The sequence below is a fragment of the Halyomorpha halys genome, unplaced genomic scaffold (genome assembly GCF_000696795.3).
Source record: "Halyomorpha halys isolate HHAL.00 unplaced genomic scaffold, Hhal_1.1 Scaffold48.1, whole genome shotgun sequence".
Lineage (NCBI taxonomy): Eukaryota > Metazoa > Arthropoda > Insecta > Hemiptera > Pentatomidae > Halyomorpha > Halyomorpha halys.
Genome location: NW_027107227.1, coordinates 818,137 through 840,530, shown reverse-complemented (window position 1 = coordinate 840,530; position 22,394 = coordinate 818,137). Strand labels below are relative to the sequence as shown.

At 29.1% G+C, this 22,394-nt stretch overlaps 1 protein-coding gene across 1 annotated transcript in view; it reads left to right on the top strand.

Moving 5' to 3' along the window:
• Nucleotides 1-22,394, top strand: part of nrm (neuromusculin) — a gene marked incomplete at its 5' end in the record, with an annotated part of 472,198 nt that overhangs the window by 363,105 nt on the left and 86,699 nt on the right. The window contains 1 exon segment of the mRNA XM_067045512.1: nucleotides 7,059-7,170. Coding sequence (XP_066901613.1) covers nucleotides 7,059-7,170 — 112 coding nt within the window.

Sequence of the window (22,394 nt, the reverse complement as noted above, 5' to 3'; positions counted from 1 at the left end):
ACTGGATAGAATGACTATAATTAAATTATATATATTTAAACTGCTTAGTGCTAAAATTAAAATCATCTAATCCTCCTTTTACCAAGTACTCTCAATCAAAAATACATTCTAAATTCATCTACAATCAATTTTATTTCTAAGGAAACGTAAATTTCTTCTTCCTACACTATTCCATCATCCTGTAATTACGTTCCAGATTAATTTCGGGTAATATGGAAATCGCACTCACTTTAACAAAACGTTAAATCGATGTGTTATTATGACAACGTATTTGATTGCCTTTTAGAATAAACCTCTTGAATAACAAGATACAGTAATACCTTCACTGATCATTTGTTCTGGAGTGGACATCGACCCAGAGAACCAATAACAATGAGACACGGAACTTAAATAGAGCATGTTCAAGATTAGAACTAGATTGAGGAGAACTTATTTCCCAGGGGGTGCGTTCCTTAGGTCACCATCTGTGGCAACCCCATCATCGCGCAAATCCTATCTAACTATCTCTATTGTCATCAGTTCATAAGGGACCGAAGGTAAATACGTTTTGTGATCTTTAGTGTTAATAAATAGCGATTAATTACATTAATCTAGTTTCTAATAGCAATAGGGCCCTAACTTAAAATGTTTTTAAGAGACCCAATCACATATCATCTCGACTTAAAACAAAATTATATTAAAAGACCGTGTGGTTCTGCCCATCAAAATATTTGAAACATACATGTAAGTAGGTTTTCAATTCCATCACTGAAATAAAAATAAATCAGTATTTTCTTATGATTTTGTTAAGTTATACTCCCATAGCCTCAATGCTACAAGGCATCTGATCATATATCAATGTCGTAAAAATATTTTTAGATTTTCGAGCCATATTATTTGTTCTAAACCTATTTTCTATAAAGCACATAAATATTGAAATGTCTCGACAAAAAATTATTAACTTTTTTTTTATCTGAACACATTGCTTAGTTAAAATAAATTTATTTTCCCAAAGTTCAACATTTAATCCTCATTATCCATAGTACAAGGTTTTTTTCCTATACTCTTTTAAATCCAGCCAGATTAAAAATTTTTCTTTATTTTAAGAAAAATAATGGTATTGAAATGAAAAAGTACATTTATATATTTTTAATAGTATTTCATTCCAAATTTTCCTCTCCCTCATATTTATCATATTTTATTACGTAATATATTCTTTTCAAAATTACATATATTTCAATTGCTGATACCTTTCTCTCCTATTTATTTTAAAGGATGCATTATCTTTATTTCTGTTTGTTTATAATAACATTTATTTAGTTTACTGCGTCTCATCTCTATTTCTAATTTTTTTTTTTACTAAAAGTGTTATAGATCTTAAGTAGAACTTCAAACAGTTTTTACTTTTGATTTGTTACTTTTTCTATGTAAATTCGCTGAGCGATTGGCCTTGACAAATAAAAGCTGTTTTAATTTCTTCTATTAAAAAAATATTGGGTGTTTTGCTAGTTAAATTTTTCATGTAGGTGTTAGGGGTTTAAATAAACTGATTTACATCTAAGCTATTAAAAGTATATGTGTTTTTTTTTTGGATTCTAACAATTTTTAATAATAGGAGTACTTAAAAAAAATAGTTCTATTCTTTATATCCTTTATTCCTTGTTAATTTTCTACGTTCATAGTATTTTCTTAAATTATAAGATTTGGATTATACGGTTAATTTCAATCGGCATGAATGAAATTTAAAAGTAGCTTAGTTATTTTTCTACATATGCTAATTAACAGTTTAATTTTAAGCCCGTTAAGTGTACTTTTAAATTGTTAATTGAAAACAAAAAAATACTTTTATATTTAATACTAATTCGAATTTTTCTTTAAAACAATTACGGTATTATGGTAAATTTAGTCATGGGTTATATATCGTCTGTAATTAAATTTCTGTAAAATAATCCTTTACAATAATATACCATGATTCTGTAATAATCAAAAGCACATAAAAAATTGAATTAAATTGTCTGTTATTACTATGATTTTCTGTCCCTACTGTACTGTAACCATTTCTAAAGTTTGTTAAACTAATGTCAAGAGGTTGAAAATGATAGTCCTGGGTTACCATTAGTGTTCTAGTAATTTATTTTACGAATTATACAGTTCTAAATTCGAATGCAGAATAGCTCGTATAAAAAGTCAATAACTAGTTCTTTTAATCCTATGAAAGGAGCATAAAAAAGATATTTTATAGACTATTGCCATTATAATAAAATAACTGTCCAGTACAAGTACATATATGTAAGTTAAAATGGATACTTACCCATACTTCGGTGAGTGAGGAACTTTAATGCATCTTTAAGTAATATTTGAAATTTTATTTTTACTACCTATAACTTTTGTCTTATTACTATCGAGGGCTCATCTCTTTTTACGATTTCTTCTTTGGTCTGGTTGTTTGTTGCCATAGCGGTAGATTCATCTGTAATCTTGATAATTATAGCCTAAGAGTTCGTAAACCAATTTAAAGTTGTAATATGTATTAATTTAAAGAATTAGAAGAAAATAGGCAGTTCATCCTTACTAGTCTATAAATCAAGTGGGTCATGAGTCCGAATAGAAAAAAAAAATTGTGGTAAAAGTGGTTTTTGTGATTTTATAAATAATTAAAATTGTCTCTATATGTAATAGTTTATTCATATTAACTATCTTATCTGAAATTTAACGCATCTTTTTTCAAGTGTAAATTATATATTAACGTTAGAGCTGGTTAAATCATGAGTTTTCATTTTCTTTATTAAATATGTCGTTTCAGTTGTAATTTATGAATATTTGTAAAAAATAAAAAAATTGAATGTAGAAGAAAAAAGCAATTTTTAAGAATCGTAAAAAAATGAAAATGTGTGATTTTGAACCTACTCTTCATTGAGAATCCTTTAATTAACATCCTCAGGTGTGTATAAAATAAGGAAATAAGTGAATAAATTTCATAAGTCTATAATATTTTTTTTAGAGTGCAGTGTTAAATAGCCATCATATTCATTTGTAATTTTTATTTAATTTGTCATTGAAACTATGTTTGTCAATGTTTCAGGCTAATGTCAACTTTCAAAACCTTCTCTAAAATAACTTAAAATCTAATACTCTACATACATTATTATTACAATAATGTGATAGCATTAATAATTTCATGTCTCTTACATCATACAATATTATGTTGTAACATTTATATTATGCTAAATATGTGAAAAGACCGATTTTCTTCTGTTACTGTATCACTTTACTTTACTTTACTCACTATATTCTTATAATTTTGAATTAATTTTATAGGTTTCCTCTAATACCTCTTTATGAAATTTTCTCACTACTTACACTTAGTATATTCCTCGTCATTGTCTTTATAAAGAGAATTATTGTTAATTGTTAGAGAGTGTATAGAACAATCCTGGTACTTTATGTATTACTTGAAGTATCATTGCATATATTGTTATCATTAAACTTACTATAAAACAATAATTATAATTTTACAATAATAATTAATAATTAAGAACCCTTGCTCAACCTCCATTACCTTACATTCAATATCTGGTCTCAGTGACCTGCTCGAGTTCTGCTTTACCTTGTTTCGTATAACCCAATACTATTTTTTTACACTATCGCTACTAGAATCATATTAGATTAAACCAGAATAATTTTTACAAAATATGGAAATACAAATTAATGTAATGTGAAGGGTATTGGGGTAGTTCTATCTTTAGCTCACAGGCTGCGTTGGCAGACATTTGCAGAAGTCTTTGTGAGAGCTGGTGCTGCCCTCTGTACCTTTGTCAGTGCATATCCATTTGTTGTTGGTGAATGCATCAAATTAGTAGAATGTAGTTAGCTTCTGAAATAATAATAATTTTGATAATTCCAAAAAAAAGCTCTATTAGTCAGGTTTCAAAATACTTTGGTTATTTTTAAAATATCTTCAGATTATGATTTTTTTTAAAAATAAATAATGAAAAAAAAATGTTAAATTATATTAATTGTATGGCTATAACTTTACCTTGCCTAATATTTATATAAATGAGACTTACAATTAAAATTGATTTACCAATAACCTAAAATAAATTAATGAAAAAAATATATTTAATGATAAGTCAGCATTCATTAAAAGACATAAATAATAATACAACCCATCTGCGCAAATTAATTACCATTATATTTATTATGAGTGTATTTAAAATCCTGAAAAAAAAAAAACGAAAATCAGGGAAGCTGCTTAGATGAATATGGGCATGGTACAATGATCTGACATATCTTTATAGGTTAGATTTTAAGCAATTTTTTGGGTGCTTGCATTCATTATAAGCTTATTATATATCAAAGTATAAATCAACTAATGATTTTGAATGTATATTATTTTTGTGATGAAAAGTATCAGTAATTGAGGTTAAGAAAAATTACTTTTCCTATACACTACTCAAATGTTTTCACATAACTCTGTGTCTTAAATCTACTTAAGTCATGCTGATTGGGTCACCCTAGAGCAAACATGTTCACCTAAATATCAATTTTTTCGTGGAAAAACTGTCTTCTTTTTTTTTAAGATGACCCAAGGTACATATACCTCCCTTACTGTTTTCCTTTGTTTAATTTTGTATTTACTCTGAGTAAGTTGCAAAATTATTTGCTTCCTTGGTTTCATATTTTAATCTAAATATATGTTTGAAATTTAAGCTACTTTTATATTTACTACCCATAAATATAGTTGCATATCTGGCCAATGGCTGTATAAAATATACTAAATCTTTCATTTCATTTTGGACTGTACCTGTCAGTTCAAAATACAAAATTCTTCAAGATCGTATAGAGTTGTCTTAGAAGCACACTGGGAACCCTCGATTCGAAATGAAAGGTAACAAAACAGAGACCCTAGGGTCGAGATAAGAGGAGATAATATAAGCTGAAAACGTAACAAATTCGATAGAGGCAAAGGTTATCTGGAATTAAATCTCTATTGGTTAAAGCTCATCTTTGTTTCTCCGCTGCCGGTTCCATCAGCTCCCCACCCCCGTTCTGATCCATCATCAAACAGTTCACTCCGGCCTCGGTTCGCAGTAAATTAAGTACGTGACTCCGATGAGATTTCCTAGTCTGCCTCTTCCTTCTGTCCTGTCCCGTCTAATAATACTATTCTCTCTGAGGTAGATCAACACTGACCCGACTTTGCCCCCTTTTTTTTCTTCATTTCTACCCCTCCTTTTATTCCATTCTGTTTGACTTAGGAATCTTCCGATTCTCCGTTTCATCTCCTTATTATTATTTTTTTAATTGAATGAATATTGATTATCGATGGGTTTATCCTATAAATCAGAAAGAAACTGGAGTGGATTGCTAGTAATGAATCAACCTTCTATATTGATACTCATACTGAAACTAAGTTTATACACATTCTTAAATTGACATATACTCCTCACGGATAAATGGCAGACCGGAACAGACCCACTTCGTTAAGTCCTACATTCTCATTCAAAAATATCACATCACTTCTATACGACCTTCTATTTACCAACAGTCGACGAATAACGCTTTCGTGTTAGCTCACACAGGCATACAAACTGACTGTTTAGAGGTGGCGTGCCAATGAATATGAGAATGTAACCAAAAATGTGTTGGATGAAATATCTCTCTCCTTGACTAGCCAAGGCATTGAACAAAATCATAAAAAAAGATATTGCTAATTACTATCATTCCCTATTCCAAACATGTCATAAGTTTACATCGAACCATTTTCTGACGTTCAACTGAAAGGTGCTAATTAATATTAAAAGACAAAAAATTCATTAACGTTAGTAATATTCTTTAGGCATTTTATGTGGCTGTTCATTTTTTAAAAAAATGTCTATGAATAGTATTTCCAAATTAACTATAATATTATTGTAAACAGATTAAAAACAAACATAAAACCCAATCAATTTTTTAGATTTGATCTTAATACTGTGAACTTATTTTATGTGGCTGTTTATTTTTTAAAATGTCTATGGGTGATATTTCTAAATTATTTATATTATTGTAAATAGATTTAAAAAAAAACATAAACCCCAATCAATTTTTAAAGTTTACTACTGTAAACGCATTTTATGTGGCTGTTCATTTTTTAAAAATGTCTATGGGTGTTGTTTCCAAATTATTTATACTATTGTAAATAGATTTAAAAAGACACAAAACTCAATAAATGTTTTAGAGTTTGCTGTAAACGCACATTATGTGGCTGTTCATTTTTACATAATAAATAAGTAGTTCATTATATTTTGTCACTACTTTTTGACCGCACCCCCGACCATCTCTATCCTATTAATTTCAATTTTTTTCTTTGTTAATGTTTAGACTTTTTTTGTTTTTGCCATTTTTGAACTTAGTATTATAAGCTACCACCATTATCTTTAAATTAAACCTTGAATATAATAGAACTTATAGCCATATTTTTAACATTTTAAAATTTTCTTTATTTATCAACCATCTAGTCAATAAATAAACGAACTTGGAATGTAATGTGGTTTTATATTTTTCTTAACCTATTTATATCAATATTTTTTTTTAAAAATTTGTAGATGCATGTTTTTTGCAACAATATTATGACTGTATAAAATAGTTGCAAGTGAAAATGTTTAGCAGATTAGGTTTTTTTATATTTATTGTGTGTGTGATGAGCTCTTTACTATATAAAAGAATTTTTATTTGTCACTGTGTAATATTTTATTTTACTCTCTTAGTGAACTGGAAAATTAAAGCAGTACAATGTATTTACACTTTATTGAAAAAATAATGCAATAGATGTATTAAACTACAGAATAGATGAAAATTACAGTAATACAATCTGAGGAACAATAAAGCAGTACAATAAATGAACATTTGTGTAAATTGTAAAATTTGGGTTGGTCCGTCGTTAGGTAAACCGGAGATACCCCTTCCCCCCCCCCATTGTATTTTTAATATAAAAGAATGTATTATTAATAAAATTTTCTATTTTTTTATAAATGTTATTTTGTTTTATAATATTTATTCTCTAATACTATTTATCTCTATTTGAACTTGTTTTCTTCCAGATCCTCCAATTGTGAGCGTGACACCAGAAAACATTGTAGTCAACGAATCAACGGACGTCCTAATGTTTTGTCATTATTTGGCAAATCCTGCTACGTTGAAGTCGGTGAAATGGTGAGTGAAACATTTAATTTGCCCTTAAATGCTAATAGTAATAAAAGATTCATATTGCACGTGCGTGTATATTTACAAGTTATCTTGTTTCTTCTTAGAATGCATACTACTATGAAAATAGTAAATTGTTTTATTATTACATTTTCAAATACTTGTCACGACTTCAGATTAATTAATCAGCCATTTTTTCAAATTTTTGATTACACGAATAATTTTTTTTTATCATTATCTTGAAAGGGATATTCTGAAGAACTGTTGGTAATTTTGTATTCAATACCGGAAACCATTTAATTTTGTTAGGCTCCGTTTTCTAATTCACTGCTCGACGTTTGTGGTCTCGCGTGACTGAAAGGGTAGAATTAGGGGCTTTTAACTTTAATTTTTCACTAAGTACTTAATATTTTAAAATTCTTTCGTTAATTTGGTTTCTTGTTGTATCTGTATATTTTGTAATAGTTGGTATAAATATATACAAATAAGTTTTTTTAATTTTTTTTTCCCATTTATTTTAAGATTAGAAAGTTTAGTACCAATTTTAAATACACTAATTAAAAAAGGTATACAATTTTCTATGTAAATCCTTCCTAGACCTGGCCCGGTTGGATTTTGTAAGGCGTTCACTCTTTTAACTACAACAAACTAAAACAATAATCATTTTATTATGAATAAAATATACTTATCTATATAAATTTCAAACCAAATCCCCCAAAACCTAATTTAACAAAAAAAAAAAAAACAAGAATTGAACGACTCAACCCTCTATTAAAATGCCCAAAATATAAGTGAAACAACACTTTCAGAACACATCATAAATTTAATTTTCAAATACTTAGTATGAAGGAAGAAATCAAACCAGAAACATAAAATTATTAGAAGCGATACACATTTAAAAAATTACAGTTTACTGCTTAGTCCGCGAGCCTGTTTTTTTGTGCAAAAAAAAAATTGACATTAACAGATAACAACTTTGATAGCACTTTTTTGAATTTTTATTGATTAACGAGAGTCTACTAGTCTGGTCATAGTACCTACAAAAATGGCGGCGGTTTCAAACAATTAATATTTTTATTTGAAGCTCCATATCTTTAAAGCTACTAACAACACTTGAAAACCTAATAAAACAACATTTAAAGTAGAGTAAATTTGCTAAAATATGAGCCCTATGAACCTGAAAAACGGCGTGTTTATATTTAAACACACATTCAAATATTAATATATAAAAACATTTTATTTAAATATAATGAAAAAATTATTAATTATAAATGTTTAATTTAGCTCAATTAGATCATAAGTAAACATTAGAAATTAATTTGAAAATGACTAAGTGCGAAATTGGACAGGCTAGATATGGAATTGAGCAAATTGAGGTTGCCAAAAAGTAAAATATTAGTTGGATGATAAAAATGATTATATAGATATATATTTAAATGGTGATATAATCCCGAAACATCAAGTAATCGAAGACAAAAATAAATCGAGATAGTCTATGATAAAGATGAAAATTTTAGATGATTGAAACGTTTGCTCAGCTAATGTAAAACGAATACGATAACAAAAAATTCTAAATTCAATTGTAACTTCCTTTTTTAATTCTCTGCCCTTTCCTCCCTAAAAAAAGAGAGAGATCTTAAAAACTTTGTTTAACGATCCCTTTTTCTCAATATTAGAGTCAACTTTTTCCTAAAATTTTTCCTTATTCAATAATATGTCAAATAAGAAACTGCATATAATTTTTTTTTAATTCTCTGGCCCCCTAGCTTTTTAAAATTATTGATTTTTATTAAATATCACTGTGGTTCTATCCATTTTATATTCATTGTGTTTAATTTTCTTAATAGTTTTTTGCCAATGTTAAGATATTTTGAATCCAATTTTAATTAAAAATTAGTTAGCTGGTCCAGATTTAGACTTTTTCCCATCCCATTTAAAGTTTTTTAAAAGGTTTTCATTTTTTATTTCTGGATAGCTTAATGTTTTGTATCCTCTACTGCTCTAGAATTGTATCCGGTTTGTTTTTGATCGCAGGCAAAAAAAAATATCTGGTTTCTTAGTTTGTTCTTTTTAATTAATATTTCGTCTTTTAACTAATCCGAAAAAAGCCACATCCACGAGATATTTCTTGATCAGACAATAAGTGAGGCCACACTGTTACAAGTGCAACAAACACAGCTAACCTATTCGGACCGCAATCCAATCTGTCATATTATGATAATAGGACTTAAGCGTGATGAGGATAATAGGGCTTAATCATATTATGATAATTGAGTGGTACTCGATCGGATAGACACAGGCTCAGCTAGACTTAACAATGTACTTAACGAAGTACACTGTTAACCTTCTAAGCAGAATCGGAATTTAAAATACTTCTGGAGTTTCAAAAAATTAGCTTCTCAGTTTACATTAGTTAAAATTGGAGTTATAGCATTTTTTTTATTTTCGTTATGTCACTCTTCATGTTAATTCGTCCTCTTCCATATTGATTTGCAATCTTTGCATTACACTTATGAGTTGCAAGCAAGGAAATTCCACGTAAAAAGTTGAAATATAATTTTTTTTCTTTAATTTGACTGTCTGATTTGTTAGAGAATTTATGAGAAGAGAATTTATTTATTTATTTTTTTTTGAGATAATTGAACTCCATAGTGATGTCACATTTTAAAACTCATAATGGCGAAACTAATCTGTCTCTGGCAATAATAAAACCGATTCAATTTTATTTTAAATTTATTGTTTCTTGTGTTCTTTTTGTAGTTCGCTCGTGTTTAATGTAATGATGGTTCTCTTTCGCTCGTCTTATTTTTTTTTGCGTTGGGATATAGGATGCATACCAAAAAGGTTTAACTCTGGGCAGTAAAATATCCTTGCTAGGGTATGCTGATGATTTTGTACTATTTAGTGAGGACGAGGAAACTATGAAACTAAATAGAACTATGTTGATAGGAGCTGGTAAGAAAGTAAATCTCGAAATAAATACGGATAAAACAAAATAAATGATTAGCTGTAGAAACGGAAAAAATTTCGCTAATATAGATGTACATTGAAACAGAAAGATATGCTTCAGTATTTAGGGTCTGCGGAACCTGAAAGAAAAAAGTTGATGAAATAAGGACAAGATTAAAGGCCAGAAATGTTTGCTATTTTTCAATTCGAAATTGTTTAACCCAATAAGGAGTGAAGTTACAAAATCCAGAAACTTAGAAGTTAAAATTGACAAAACTATAATCCAACTGTTCTTTACGGATGTGAAACGTGGTCTCTTACATCAGCAACTTGAAGTTTTCGAAAATGAAGTATTGCGTGAAATATTCGAACCGGTAGGATTGTGGCGAATAAGGTGATAGAACTTAGTAGAGAACGGACCTCTAAAATGTCAATGAACACTGAATCGACGAGTGAAATTCCGAGAGGCACTGGTGGGAAGTATATTAAAACTGGTCTTGTTCATTTGGATTTAGACGTGCATCACTGGACAGATGTATGCAGACAGCAATTGGTGGTATCGGTATTGAACCTTCGTGTTCGCTAAGCCTGTAGTATATAAGTATTATTATTCGCTTTTTGGGCTTCTATGTACGAATTTGAAGCCTTATTTTTAAAATGTAAATTTCCTGATTTAATTGAAGCGAATTAAAAGTCTATTTAAAATGGAAAAGAAATGTTTTGTTTTTTTAATTTTAAATTTTTATTGAGCTATTATAAGAAATTAAATTTAATACATTCATATTCTATAGTAAACAAAATATGAGAAAATTATTGTAGCTGATGGACTTAGTGGCTGGTAGGAAATTGTTGGCTAAAGTGGATAAAGGGAACCCTTCAGTTGCAAGGTAGGACAGGTTGATGTAATGTTTCTTGTCAAGAGCAGGAATATACTTCCCACTTTTTTAAAAACTTCTTTCCGTTAATGCCTCTGAAATACTATTTTTCCTCACAATAACGAGAACAGACTTATTTCATTCCAGGATATAGTCTGGGAAATAAATCAAAAATCTAGTTTTCATTTATATTTTATATATATTTTTTCAATTTTTACGTTCTAATAATGTATCACAGAAAACTCATGACTGAGTTACAGAAGAAGATGAAATTAAGGTGAAGTTGCTTGTATAATTTGTTTATAAATGGTTATTAATCGGATCTTTCTCTGAAATAGAAACTTAAATAGGAAGAATTTGTTTACAATATATACTATCCATACAAGTATAATTAAGTTATTGCTTTTTTTTTTTTTTTTTTTTTTTTTTCATTCGAACTTTATTTATTGATAGATATTACAATCTGCCACACCGTTGTGGGCAATAGGTAATAGTGATGAATGATCACATTCTCACTAAAATAAAATAAAATAAGAATGAAAAATAAGTAAATAAATGAAAAGAAAAAGTAAATAAAATCTTAAAATATATACAAATAGAAGGATAAAGAAAATTAACATAATCAAACTATGTGCATGAAAAAATAAATAAATAAAATAATGATAAAAATAAAAGAATCTCTAGTCACATTTACACTCTTATATACAATATTTACACAATCGACCTGAGGATCCCTGAGCCCACTCTATTCCTCTCGCCGCATGGACTGGTAATGAGCTAGTGAAGGCTGAGCAAGTGCGCTAAAGCCGCAATCCTTCAACTTGAGTGGAGAATCTGGCCATTGCCAGAACTCCAATTGTCCATTTTTATTTTACAATAAGTCTCTTGGCCACTGCAGTTTCAACCTTCAAGGTAGATTGTAGGGATGAGTGGAACTAGATATGGATTGAACTAAAGGATTAGGATGGTTAGAAAGATTTATATGGAATTTTGGGAATTTGGTTGGTTCTTCATTTATTAACAAATGTTTATATAATTACTGGAAAATTGAATAATACAATACAATATATATAATACACACACACAAAAGAAAAAATATATTTGCGAAGTTCATAAATCGAACCTATACTTCACCATTAATTTTTTTTATAGCCTCCTACATCCTCTACAAACAATCAAACTTGTCTAGAAAACTTCCTTAAACTGCTGATTGGCATTTTAAGAGCCATATAAATCATCGTCTTTCAATTTTTGTTATTCCCTGATACTTTCTAGTTAATAATTAAATGATGGTGAATAAAATGTGATTATGAAGTAGCTTTTTCCACCTATCTTCGAGGCAAGTCTGGAGGAGTTCATAATATTTATTTCAACTTCTGTTTGGGAAATCTTTAATTCTTGGCAGTATCAAGGTGTATTGGTGCTATCCTCTTGGAGCAATATTATATATCTTCGCACTGATGTACCTTTTACTATTTTTGATAATATATCATTCTGCCTTGATCACAAAGGATTTTCTCTTGATTTTGTAATACAAGAAAGTAATGTTGTGCCATAAAAAAATTCTAATATGAAATAGTTTTACGAATTTACAAAACTTTATGAGTAGTGATAAGCTTAAGGTGTACTGCAAATGAGGTAGTCAATATCATTTCAGTTTCACTGATTGTCTTCTTTTTATTTTAAGTTAGCCGAAAATCATAAATTTCTATCGAAGTTTGTACTCAATCAAGTTCAATTTAAATTAGAATTTTAATTGTAAATATAATAATTAATATAAATTTTTAGTGTAAATAAATGTTATTTATTTGTGGATTTCTTCTATTATTGAAACCTTTTAACTAAGCCCTATATTTGGTCTGCATTTCCATCAAATTATTTTTTATATCCTTTTATTATATTTTGCCAAACTCTTTGCAAATCTTTACTGTATTATTAGTATATACAGTGATATTATAATTAATAGTAGGGTGCATTAACTAGTAATAGAGGCAGCGATATCATTAGCGAAAGCTGTTGCTGTGGCATATTCTGTTCTCGAAATGTAGATGTCAAGGGAAATGCGTTTGCGCATGCGCTGGTGAAAGTTGTTGATGAAGTTTCATAAAATTAATATAGGCCCAGTTAAGTACGGGCAATATCCCTAGAAATTCCATTGAAATCTAATTAACGGTATCAAGAATTAGACTACATGCAGACACGGGACCAAATTTTTATGTTTAAAAATGAAAACACTCTTCAAACCTTTCGATTTTGAGGACTTTTTTCCGTGAAGTAGATGTAGTTGTAGACTAGAGTCTTAAATTATTCCAGCAAAATTATCTATATTTCGAGTAATGCTTAATTTGTTCCTGTTCAACAACTGTTACAGTCAATGATAGTCGATGTATATATTTGGCTTGCACTTACACGATTCTATTGATTGTCAGGAATCAAACAGTGTTTCTGAATATGTTTAATGGAATCGTACGTTTTGATCAAGGGTTAGATGCCTATAAATAAATATACAACGGTTACAATCTTCTGACTTGGAGAATCTGCTATGAGTATTTTAAGTACGTTTGAGTGTTGGGATACATTCTGTGATATTTAAACTTTTCTTATAGATCAGTTCATTGGTTAGTATAACTTGTATACTAGTTCTGCACTATATAAATCTATGATACAATTTTGTGGGTTTAGTTTAATATTTCATTTCACGAACTATTTCTCTAAGACAGATAGGTGGTCTTCAAGAGCGAAGTTAAGTTAATTTTTTTTGTTGGTAAATTTTGAATTATAAATGCCCAAATAAAGGAATCCAACATTTGTATGGACTTATCGAAATATCTAGTTTTGCATATTTCCGCACATTCGTCTACCTATCCAACAGACTATGATCCTAAATAATAGAAGTAGGTTGTTAGTCCTGCTTGTAATCACCCGGGATTCTGTTTTGTGTACTCGGGTTCAATAGACCCACAACCCACGGGTTGATATAGTGGTCCGCATACCTGGCCGACATTCTCCACGCTACTCTCCAAAATATTCCAACTGCTGCCTCACGTGCCGATCTGTGTAGATATTTGCCCAAAACTGTGTATGTTCATTCTCTAGTCAAATAAAAATAGCAGAGTTATGTAATGACAATATTGCGATGTCAGACGAATATAATAAAATAGTTGTTTAATCAAGGATAATAACTCCCTAACCACCCAAGCCCTCTAGGTTCTAGCCTTGCTTTCTTTTCTATTCCCGATAACCCTCCTAAGTGCCTGAAAATAAGATTACCTTGAAACTTATTATATTGAAATGTTATTAGAGTGCTACTCATGAGTGGTTTCTTTACAAATTTGGTCATTATACCTTATCAAATTTTATATTTTGTATTCTTAGTTTAAATACTGTTGTAAATTTCAAGAAATAAAGAAAAGAAAGGACTTCTACGCGCAGCCTCTATTCTAGCTTTTATTTCTACCCTTAAACAATTTTCTTCTGTTAAATATTTGAAGCTCTTGCACCTGTATATGTAGGATTTACACCTCCTTATACATACTATTTTGAGGTGTTTAGGCCATCATATTTTCCTTTTTTCTGAATTCCTTGCTCTTCGACGCTCTCTTATAATTTGGCCACTGTAATTTAATTCTGTGAACAATATAAAAAGCTCCTCTTTATGTAAATTCACTACAGATATTTTACGATGGCGGTGGTGTTTAATAATTAAATTTAGTTCGAAAATAATCCTATTGCGCAATTTTTTAATACTATAATAGCCATAAAAAGCAGAGGAGGAGGGGGGAGAGAGAGAGAGAGAGAGAGAGAGAGAGAGAGAGAGAGAGAATTAAAAAAATATATAACATTATTCAGAAAGGCAGAAAAATCACTTTAATAGTGTAAATAAAACACGTTCACAAGTTGTGCAAAAGTCTTTTTTGTTCTGTTTTTTCATCTCCATATAATAGGAACTGAATATTATTACCCGACGTGTTTCAATTAATTGAAGTCCACTGTATATTTTTTCTACTAAAAAAAAAAAGGTACGAAAATAAAATGGAATTGAATTGCAATTTATAGCTGAAACAAAGGCTATTCGATTTTAAAGAGATTATCCATCACTCACAGGCCGTGACAAGAAACGATGTTAGAACCCCCCCCTCTCCCCGTGACAATTTGTTTTATTCGTCCCGTTGTTGATGCATACCAGAAAATTTGCTAAGCAAATTATTATTTTTAATTGCTTCCCTTGACGCGGTTCCCCCTCACTTTGTTCGTTAGCATCTGTCATTCATCTCCTAATCTCCTTAGGCTAATTGAGTTATTTAATCATTTTTTACTTGGAGCAGCCTCACGCGCTCCTCCTCTTTAATTGACGGCCCAATAATTACATACTTTTTAGTTTTGATAATTTTTTTGAAACCACTAATCAATATTAAGATTGATGAGAGTTAAAATAATCAAAGTGACACCGGCGAGGGTAGGCATACGATGCCTCGATGATAAATTTTGTGTGTAAAGATTATGTTAGAAAACCTATTCGAGAGCCATCATGAAATACATAATGCTATATTTGGTTCTACCAGATGCCAGGATAATTTTTAAAAATAATTACCACAGTTATTTATTTTAATTAATATTGATTAATTGAGTCCTAAAACTTTTGAAATTGTATTTTTTAAATATGTTATGTTTATTGTGTGCTTACACCAATTACCAATTAGTCAGTATACATTTAAAGACTATTATTAATATTAAATATATATATTGATAACTTTTTTGCTTGACTGTTGTAGTTATTTTATTATTATTTTTTTTTTTTTGTGGTTCTTGAGCATCAGTCAATAATATAACTTTATTGAGATGAGGTTTCGGCAGCTTTATTTTTTGCATTGTTATGCATATCATTGGTGTGGTTTATATCTTATTTTATCCTATCTCAACCTTAAGTCCCCTTTTTTATGCTAGGTGGGACTTTCATATCTTAATTTAACACATTTACTTATTGGGAGTGCAGTGATGTAATGATCCGCTTTATAATGAAGATCCTACGTTTTTATTTTAATATTTAATAGTTTATGTTTCTTTTCTTTGGACACAGGTTGTTACTCGAGTATGGCAGCTCTAAATTTATGTCCTGTTAAAAAACATTAATTACTCCTTACTTCAACGAATTTTCTGTAATGATGGATATTTTTGTATCCTTCCAGTCATCGCTTTCCAGAATGTTTATGAGTAATTTTCTTACTTTCCATTTGAAAGAAGTGTCCTGATGAATTGAAATAATTAGCTAATACGAAAACCTCTTAAAAAACCTCTCGGTTATTGAAATCGACGAAGTTAAAGTAAAGTGTGTTATCAGTTATATTTATCACATCAACATGACTTTAATTCACTTTCCCATTCAACATTGTTCCGTGAATACCCCTAATATAGATCCGAATTGTCTCGTAAAAAAAGTTATAATAACCTTTTTTAGTACTAATCAAAATCACAGACTGAATCAACACTTACACAAAAAAAATATCTATAAAATCTCATTAGTTGAAATTCAAATAAAAGACTGGATCCCAATTATGTGCTTAGTAACGGTTTAAGCTTAGTAAAAAATATATAAATAAAAATGTTAATTAAAACAGTTCTGATATTTTATTTGCTTTCAAAAAACATTTTTAGTCATTTTAATTACTTTTAGTATTCATTGTTTTCTTATGTGCATATATTAATTTACTTCAATTAATAATACATACTTAGAATTGTTTTGAGATTTCCTAGATTCTGCTTAACATAATTTAAAACAAGTAAATTTTTTTAATAATCTTATTCAACATCTTTTTAAAAATATTTAAAAAAAGGAATCGGCTATTTTCGCAACTTATAAAATAAAAAAATTCTCAATTCTCAAAAAAAATTAATGTTGACTATGGCTCTCATTTCCCTACAATGATATACCGCTTCAGAGACAGTTATGCTTATTTTCTAAATCCAGAGGAGATAAAGTACGGAACTTTCTTATTTACAGTTTAGTCAAGTAGGAAAAAGTTTAAAGAGGCAGTAGTCCTTTGAATTTATAATTGGACTCAGGAATGACTTAAGTTTTTCTGATGATCTCCGGGGTAGGAAGCGCCAAAGTAGAACATCTCTAACACCAGATACTAAATAAAAAAAATATGTTTGTACTTTGTTGAATAATAAACATTATATAGTAACTGCTATTTTGAATCATAATGAGGTGTAGATAGTTGACCGTAGATTAATAAGTGGAAAAGTTGGTCGGGGGTGCGGTCAGAAAAAAGAACACAAATAAACCAAATTATTTATTCGTTCCGACGTTTGACCTGAATTTCAGATCATCATCTTCGGTCAAGATTTTAGCTAAACTGATTAATTGAATATATCATTAATTAAGAACAAGTATTTACAAGTTATAAAATGCCGCTCGGCGTTACGTTATAGTTGGGAGACCTCTAGTTTACTGCAATTTACATACAAATTACTAACTTAGGAAGTAATATCTCTTCTTAGGTATTTAAGGGGGATCTAGCTCATGAATAGAAGTCCTAGATTGAAACATCACTTACTCCTTATGATCACTCGCTCTTATCTCTGAATATGTATTTCAATTATAATAGTGTAAATAAAACACGTTCACAAGTTGTGCTTTTCCCTTCTTAATAATATATAATAATATAATATTATAAACATTAAGGCCATATAGAATAAACAGTAACTCCATATCGGAACAGCTTATGGAATTATAAGATTCATTCTGTATTTAATTTTTAGACTCTTTGAATCATACACATCACTCTCTTTCATTTATTTCTTAAAACTATTAGTTTTATATCGTGCAGGAATTCACCAAATATTAAAGAAATATGAAATTTATTTATTTTTTTTTAAACTTTACTTCCGCTACTGCCCAATGAGAGTGTAGCGATCGTGCAAAATATTTGTGTGCCTCCGCCACGACTATTTCATGAACGGGAGGACCGATTTCTTTGTTACTTTTTTTTCGTAAGATTTTGGCTCCCGATCCCTACGTACCAAATTGACATCACATACTTAATAGCCGATTCACTTTTTTGTTTAAAATCGCCTTAAGTGTTGTCCTTAAATCCCTATAGCTTTTCGTATGTATCGCAGATCCCTATAAAAAAAGAGGAAGAAAAACTAATAGGAAAAGGGAACTAATTTTTACATAACTCAGAAATTATCTATCAATGCTATAGAATGTAATTTATATAATGTAAAAAAAAATGGAAGATACTGCAAACAACTTTTTACTGGATTTTTCCTCAAAACTATTGGAAAAGTCCTTTAAATGGACCAGATATTTTAAATTAAAATTTTATTTAATTGATTTGATATTAAATGGAAATAAAATGTTTCTTTTTTTCCAAACGCAGCCTAAAAACACATATATAAAAATATTAGGTAAGAAAATCTATGCAATTAAATTAATTAATTAAAATCTTTAAATGTATCTGACCTGTAGTGAATATTTCGGCATTTGTTTATATTTGAGAGAAGAACGGAAACGATTTATTTATACGATTTGTATATGCGAATATTTTATTCAATCTTTGTATTAATTTAAAATCTTTTAATTGATGCAGCTTCTTTTGGAGTTGGATAATAAATAAAAGCATATATTTCAATGTGTATAAGAATTTATTTATGGACCAAGGAAAAAAATCAGATCAGAAAAACATTTTAAAATCACAATACGTCTCAATATAGTTTTTTGAATAGTCCTTCAAATCCAATTCATCATTGATTATTTTTTTTAATTATTCTAAATAACCTTATGATACATGTAGTTGCAGACCCTATACAGAACATGAAGTTCGTAATCTCGTCCCAATCAATTTATTTTGATATTCTGGACCGTCCTAAAATAAAATGGTCCCAAGATCCTCTTCCTGGTTATAATACGGGTCTTCATGTTAATTTTAAATTTATTTATATTTAAGATTTTATAATTAAGTTATTTTAATTGTATTTGTATTTTATTATATTTTTTTTTTCATACCCTCCTGTAATGATGTTAGTGGGTATTTGGTACGTACATGTAGGAGGTATGCTATATGTATAGCTGGGTGTTAAGGATACCTTGGATTGCCTTTTGGCATTATAAGGTTAGGTGAGGGGTCCAATGAAGGTTGTAAACTTGGTTGGCTTACGCTAGTGGATTATTGGAACGGGGAGGGGCCGTTAAAATAAAATTAAATAGTGTATTGTGAATCAATTTATATAATTCTGGTTTAACTATTTCAATGGGGCTGGGAAAACAGGGAGACACATTTAATAATTTTAATTTTAATCAATAAAAAAGCGTAACATACTACAATTTCTTCCACAGTATTTTGTATCACTAATGCCAAGGCTTCTATTTGTTTTTTCAAATGAATAAGGAATGATTGAAAGTTATAAATAAGTTACAGTCTGTACGAGCATTGGTAGCTCCATTTTGACAAAAATAGATTCTGATTTTCACTCTTCACTCTTTTCTGGCTTGTAAGTATGCATTATTTCGGTTTATTAATTATATCTTTAGAAAAAATCTAATATTCGACGTGTATATTTTGTTTGCAAGTATTCATTTTTACATTGAGGAAAATGTTTTATAGTTGTCCATTTCCTCATATCCGGCTGGAATCAAGAAGCCCCTCAAGATTTTAAACTTTTTATCCGTTAAAAGGTATGGTAGATACGACTTCGAATCGAATTGGGGAGGTGGTCTTCACTAGACTCTAAGGAAACTGATTTATGGATCCAATATTCAAGGAGGTTCGAATTCGGAGGGGGAGTAGCAGATGCGTCCATGATATTTAATAAAAACTTGGGAATAGCAAGCCCATTGCTCACTGTTAGATCCACGATGGGGCCACTAGCACTCTCCCTACATTCCTTCCTCTTGACTAATTGGCAGTTGAGGTCTTAAATGTTGTCACTATCATTCTTGCCGACCCCACAACGACTGGGGTCAGGGGTTATTGAAGTTATTATGACTGGTACAATTGCTGTGGTCGGGATGGGGCAGCCTATAGCAAGCTCTGCTTTCTTTGCCAAAGCTACTATGACATGCCAGCAACCTATTAGCGTCAGTGATTAAAAGGAAAACTTGAATTAACGATTAACAAAGGAATACAACGATAACGATCGCGATCGTGAATTGAACAATAAAATTAATTAAATGAATTTTTATTAATTTTTTTAAATTAAAACAAAATGATAAGATTGCAAACAGAGGTTTATGATCATTAACCTGGCAGTACAAACAATATTTCGTGTCAGTATACGAGCTTTTTAGAGGAGTTTTATTAATATGTGGTAAAATAAAAAACTTGAAGGAATAGAAAGTAGGTCCCGAAATCATCATTAATTCTTTTTCTCTATAATTTCTTTAAAAACTCTTATTGCATAATTTTTATTTTTATACTAAGAGGTGACTGTAATGAAATAAATATTTTAAAAATTATTAAATAAAATTTCTTAAACCACTGTTTAGGAATAAATTTTAGTTTTAATTTTTTTAACAAATGCAATGCTTTCGGAGTTAATTGGACCATACCACTGTGTCATTATCGTATAGTATAAATTGTTTGATTTTTTTCCGTCATGATAGCATTTACTATCTGTTAGTTATTTGTTTACACTCATTATAGACTATTTTTATTTAAAACGACTAAAGAGGTTTAAAAAACAAGAGGTCTTATAATTTTAAACAAAAATCCTTCCATTATAGAGCCCGAATTTTATTGAATCTCAAAAATTAATTAGTTTGGACTTCAAAGGTATTAGTAATTTCCAGTTTATTGGCAAATTTACTTATAAAGGGGACGACAAAATTTTAATTAATCTCATAATTTAGCAAATAGACAAATATTACCTTTGATAAGTTTTTCGTCTCATCTTTTACTATTTCTTACATAATATTTAATATTATATTAATTTACAACAATATTTAATTTATATAATACGAATATTTTATTGATAGATCAACTAATCATAATATTAATATATGATAGACATGAATGTCCTTATTACCTCGGTATCTTTATCCTTATTACTGGAATAATATCTGTATCTTCCTCCATATGTGATTCCTATGTTAATCCTGCTGAATTATCTTGTTCTTATTATGTTATTTTTTCAATTGTTGGTTCTATACAAATGTTATTATTTTAATTTAAAATTGCACTAATGTATTTTTCAAACGAGTTGTAAAAAAAAAAAAAATTAATCATAACAATCCCCCTATAAGTATGATCCACAATCTCTTGGTCGGTGCTCCACAAACTTAACTTTAACAGATAATTTTACCATTAGAGGGGTTGTCAAAAAATTGTAAGAGCCATAGTTATTTTAATAATAATTATAAATTATTGTTCTATTATAATTTATTTCATTCCAATATTCAATCATATACTTCCTATAGCTTATCTCGTTTCTCGATTTAATGTTAACAATACTCAATTCAGAAATCTTTTTGTTCACACAAATCGAATAGCACATACAAAGGTGTGTCCTACGTTAATATATTCTAATATTTGTAATATGCTGTGAGAACCTGAATCAATTGTAAAAATATTTTTTTTTTTTAATATTTCTTAATTATTCTAAAACTGTGTTTGAACAATGGTTATTTATAAAGTGTTGTATCCCAATGTCATTGTCGCACCTAGCTCATTTCTTATTCAAAATTGTGGAAACACTTTTAGACTTGCATAGTTTTAAATATTTAAAAAACGTACGACTTTTTACGTACGCTATTTACTTTCTAGAATATCGTCATGTCGTCATGTCAATGCCTACATAATATGAAAGTTTGATCTTTTACAGAAAATATGTAGCCTAACCAATTCAAAATCATCCAAATTATAATTTTTTAATGTAATATTTCGAGCTAATCTTCAATTATGTTGCGTTAATTATGTTTTTAGGACTTTTTTATTACAGAACAATAAATCTTTCGCTCTTCTTATGAAGGGTCACTTTTACAGGTTAGCATAATGAAGCAGATAGTTCATAGGATCAGTTCTAATTACTGGGTTAGTTCACTAAACTCCTAATTTGTTAGCTAAAATGTGTCTCATATTTTAATACTATCTTATAGTTTCGGATAGTTCTATAGAGGTCCATTTATTATTCTTCACTGAATAATGTAATGAACGTAGAATATACAAAGAGTGATTCATACATAAGCTTTAGTAATTGAAACTGTAATTTTTATTTTATTGTTTTTTATTATTTTATTATTACTTGTTTTCTTCTTAGCATGAAAAAGTATTTCAAGCAGAAAGTAGCAAATATAAAATATATCTATACTGTAATTTAAAGTAAGTGGTTAGGATATTTCGATGAAAACATAATTTTCATTTTCGTCATTGTGAGACTCTTTTATGTTTATTATTAATTAATTACTGT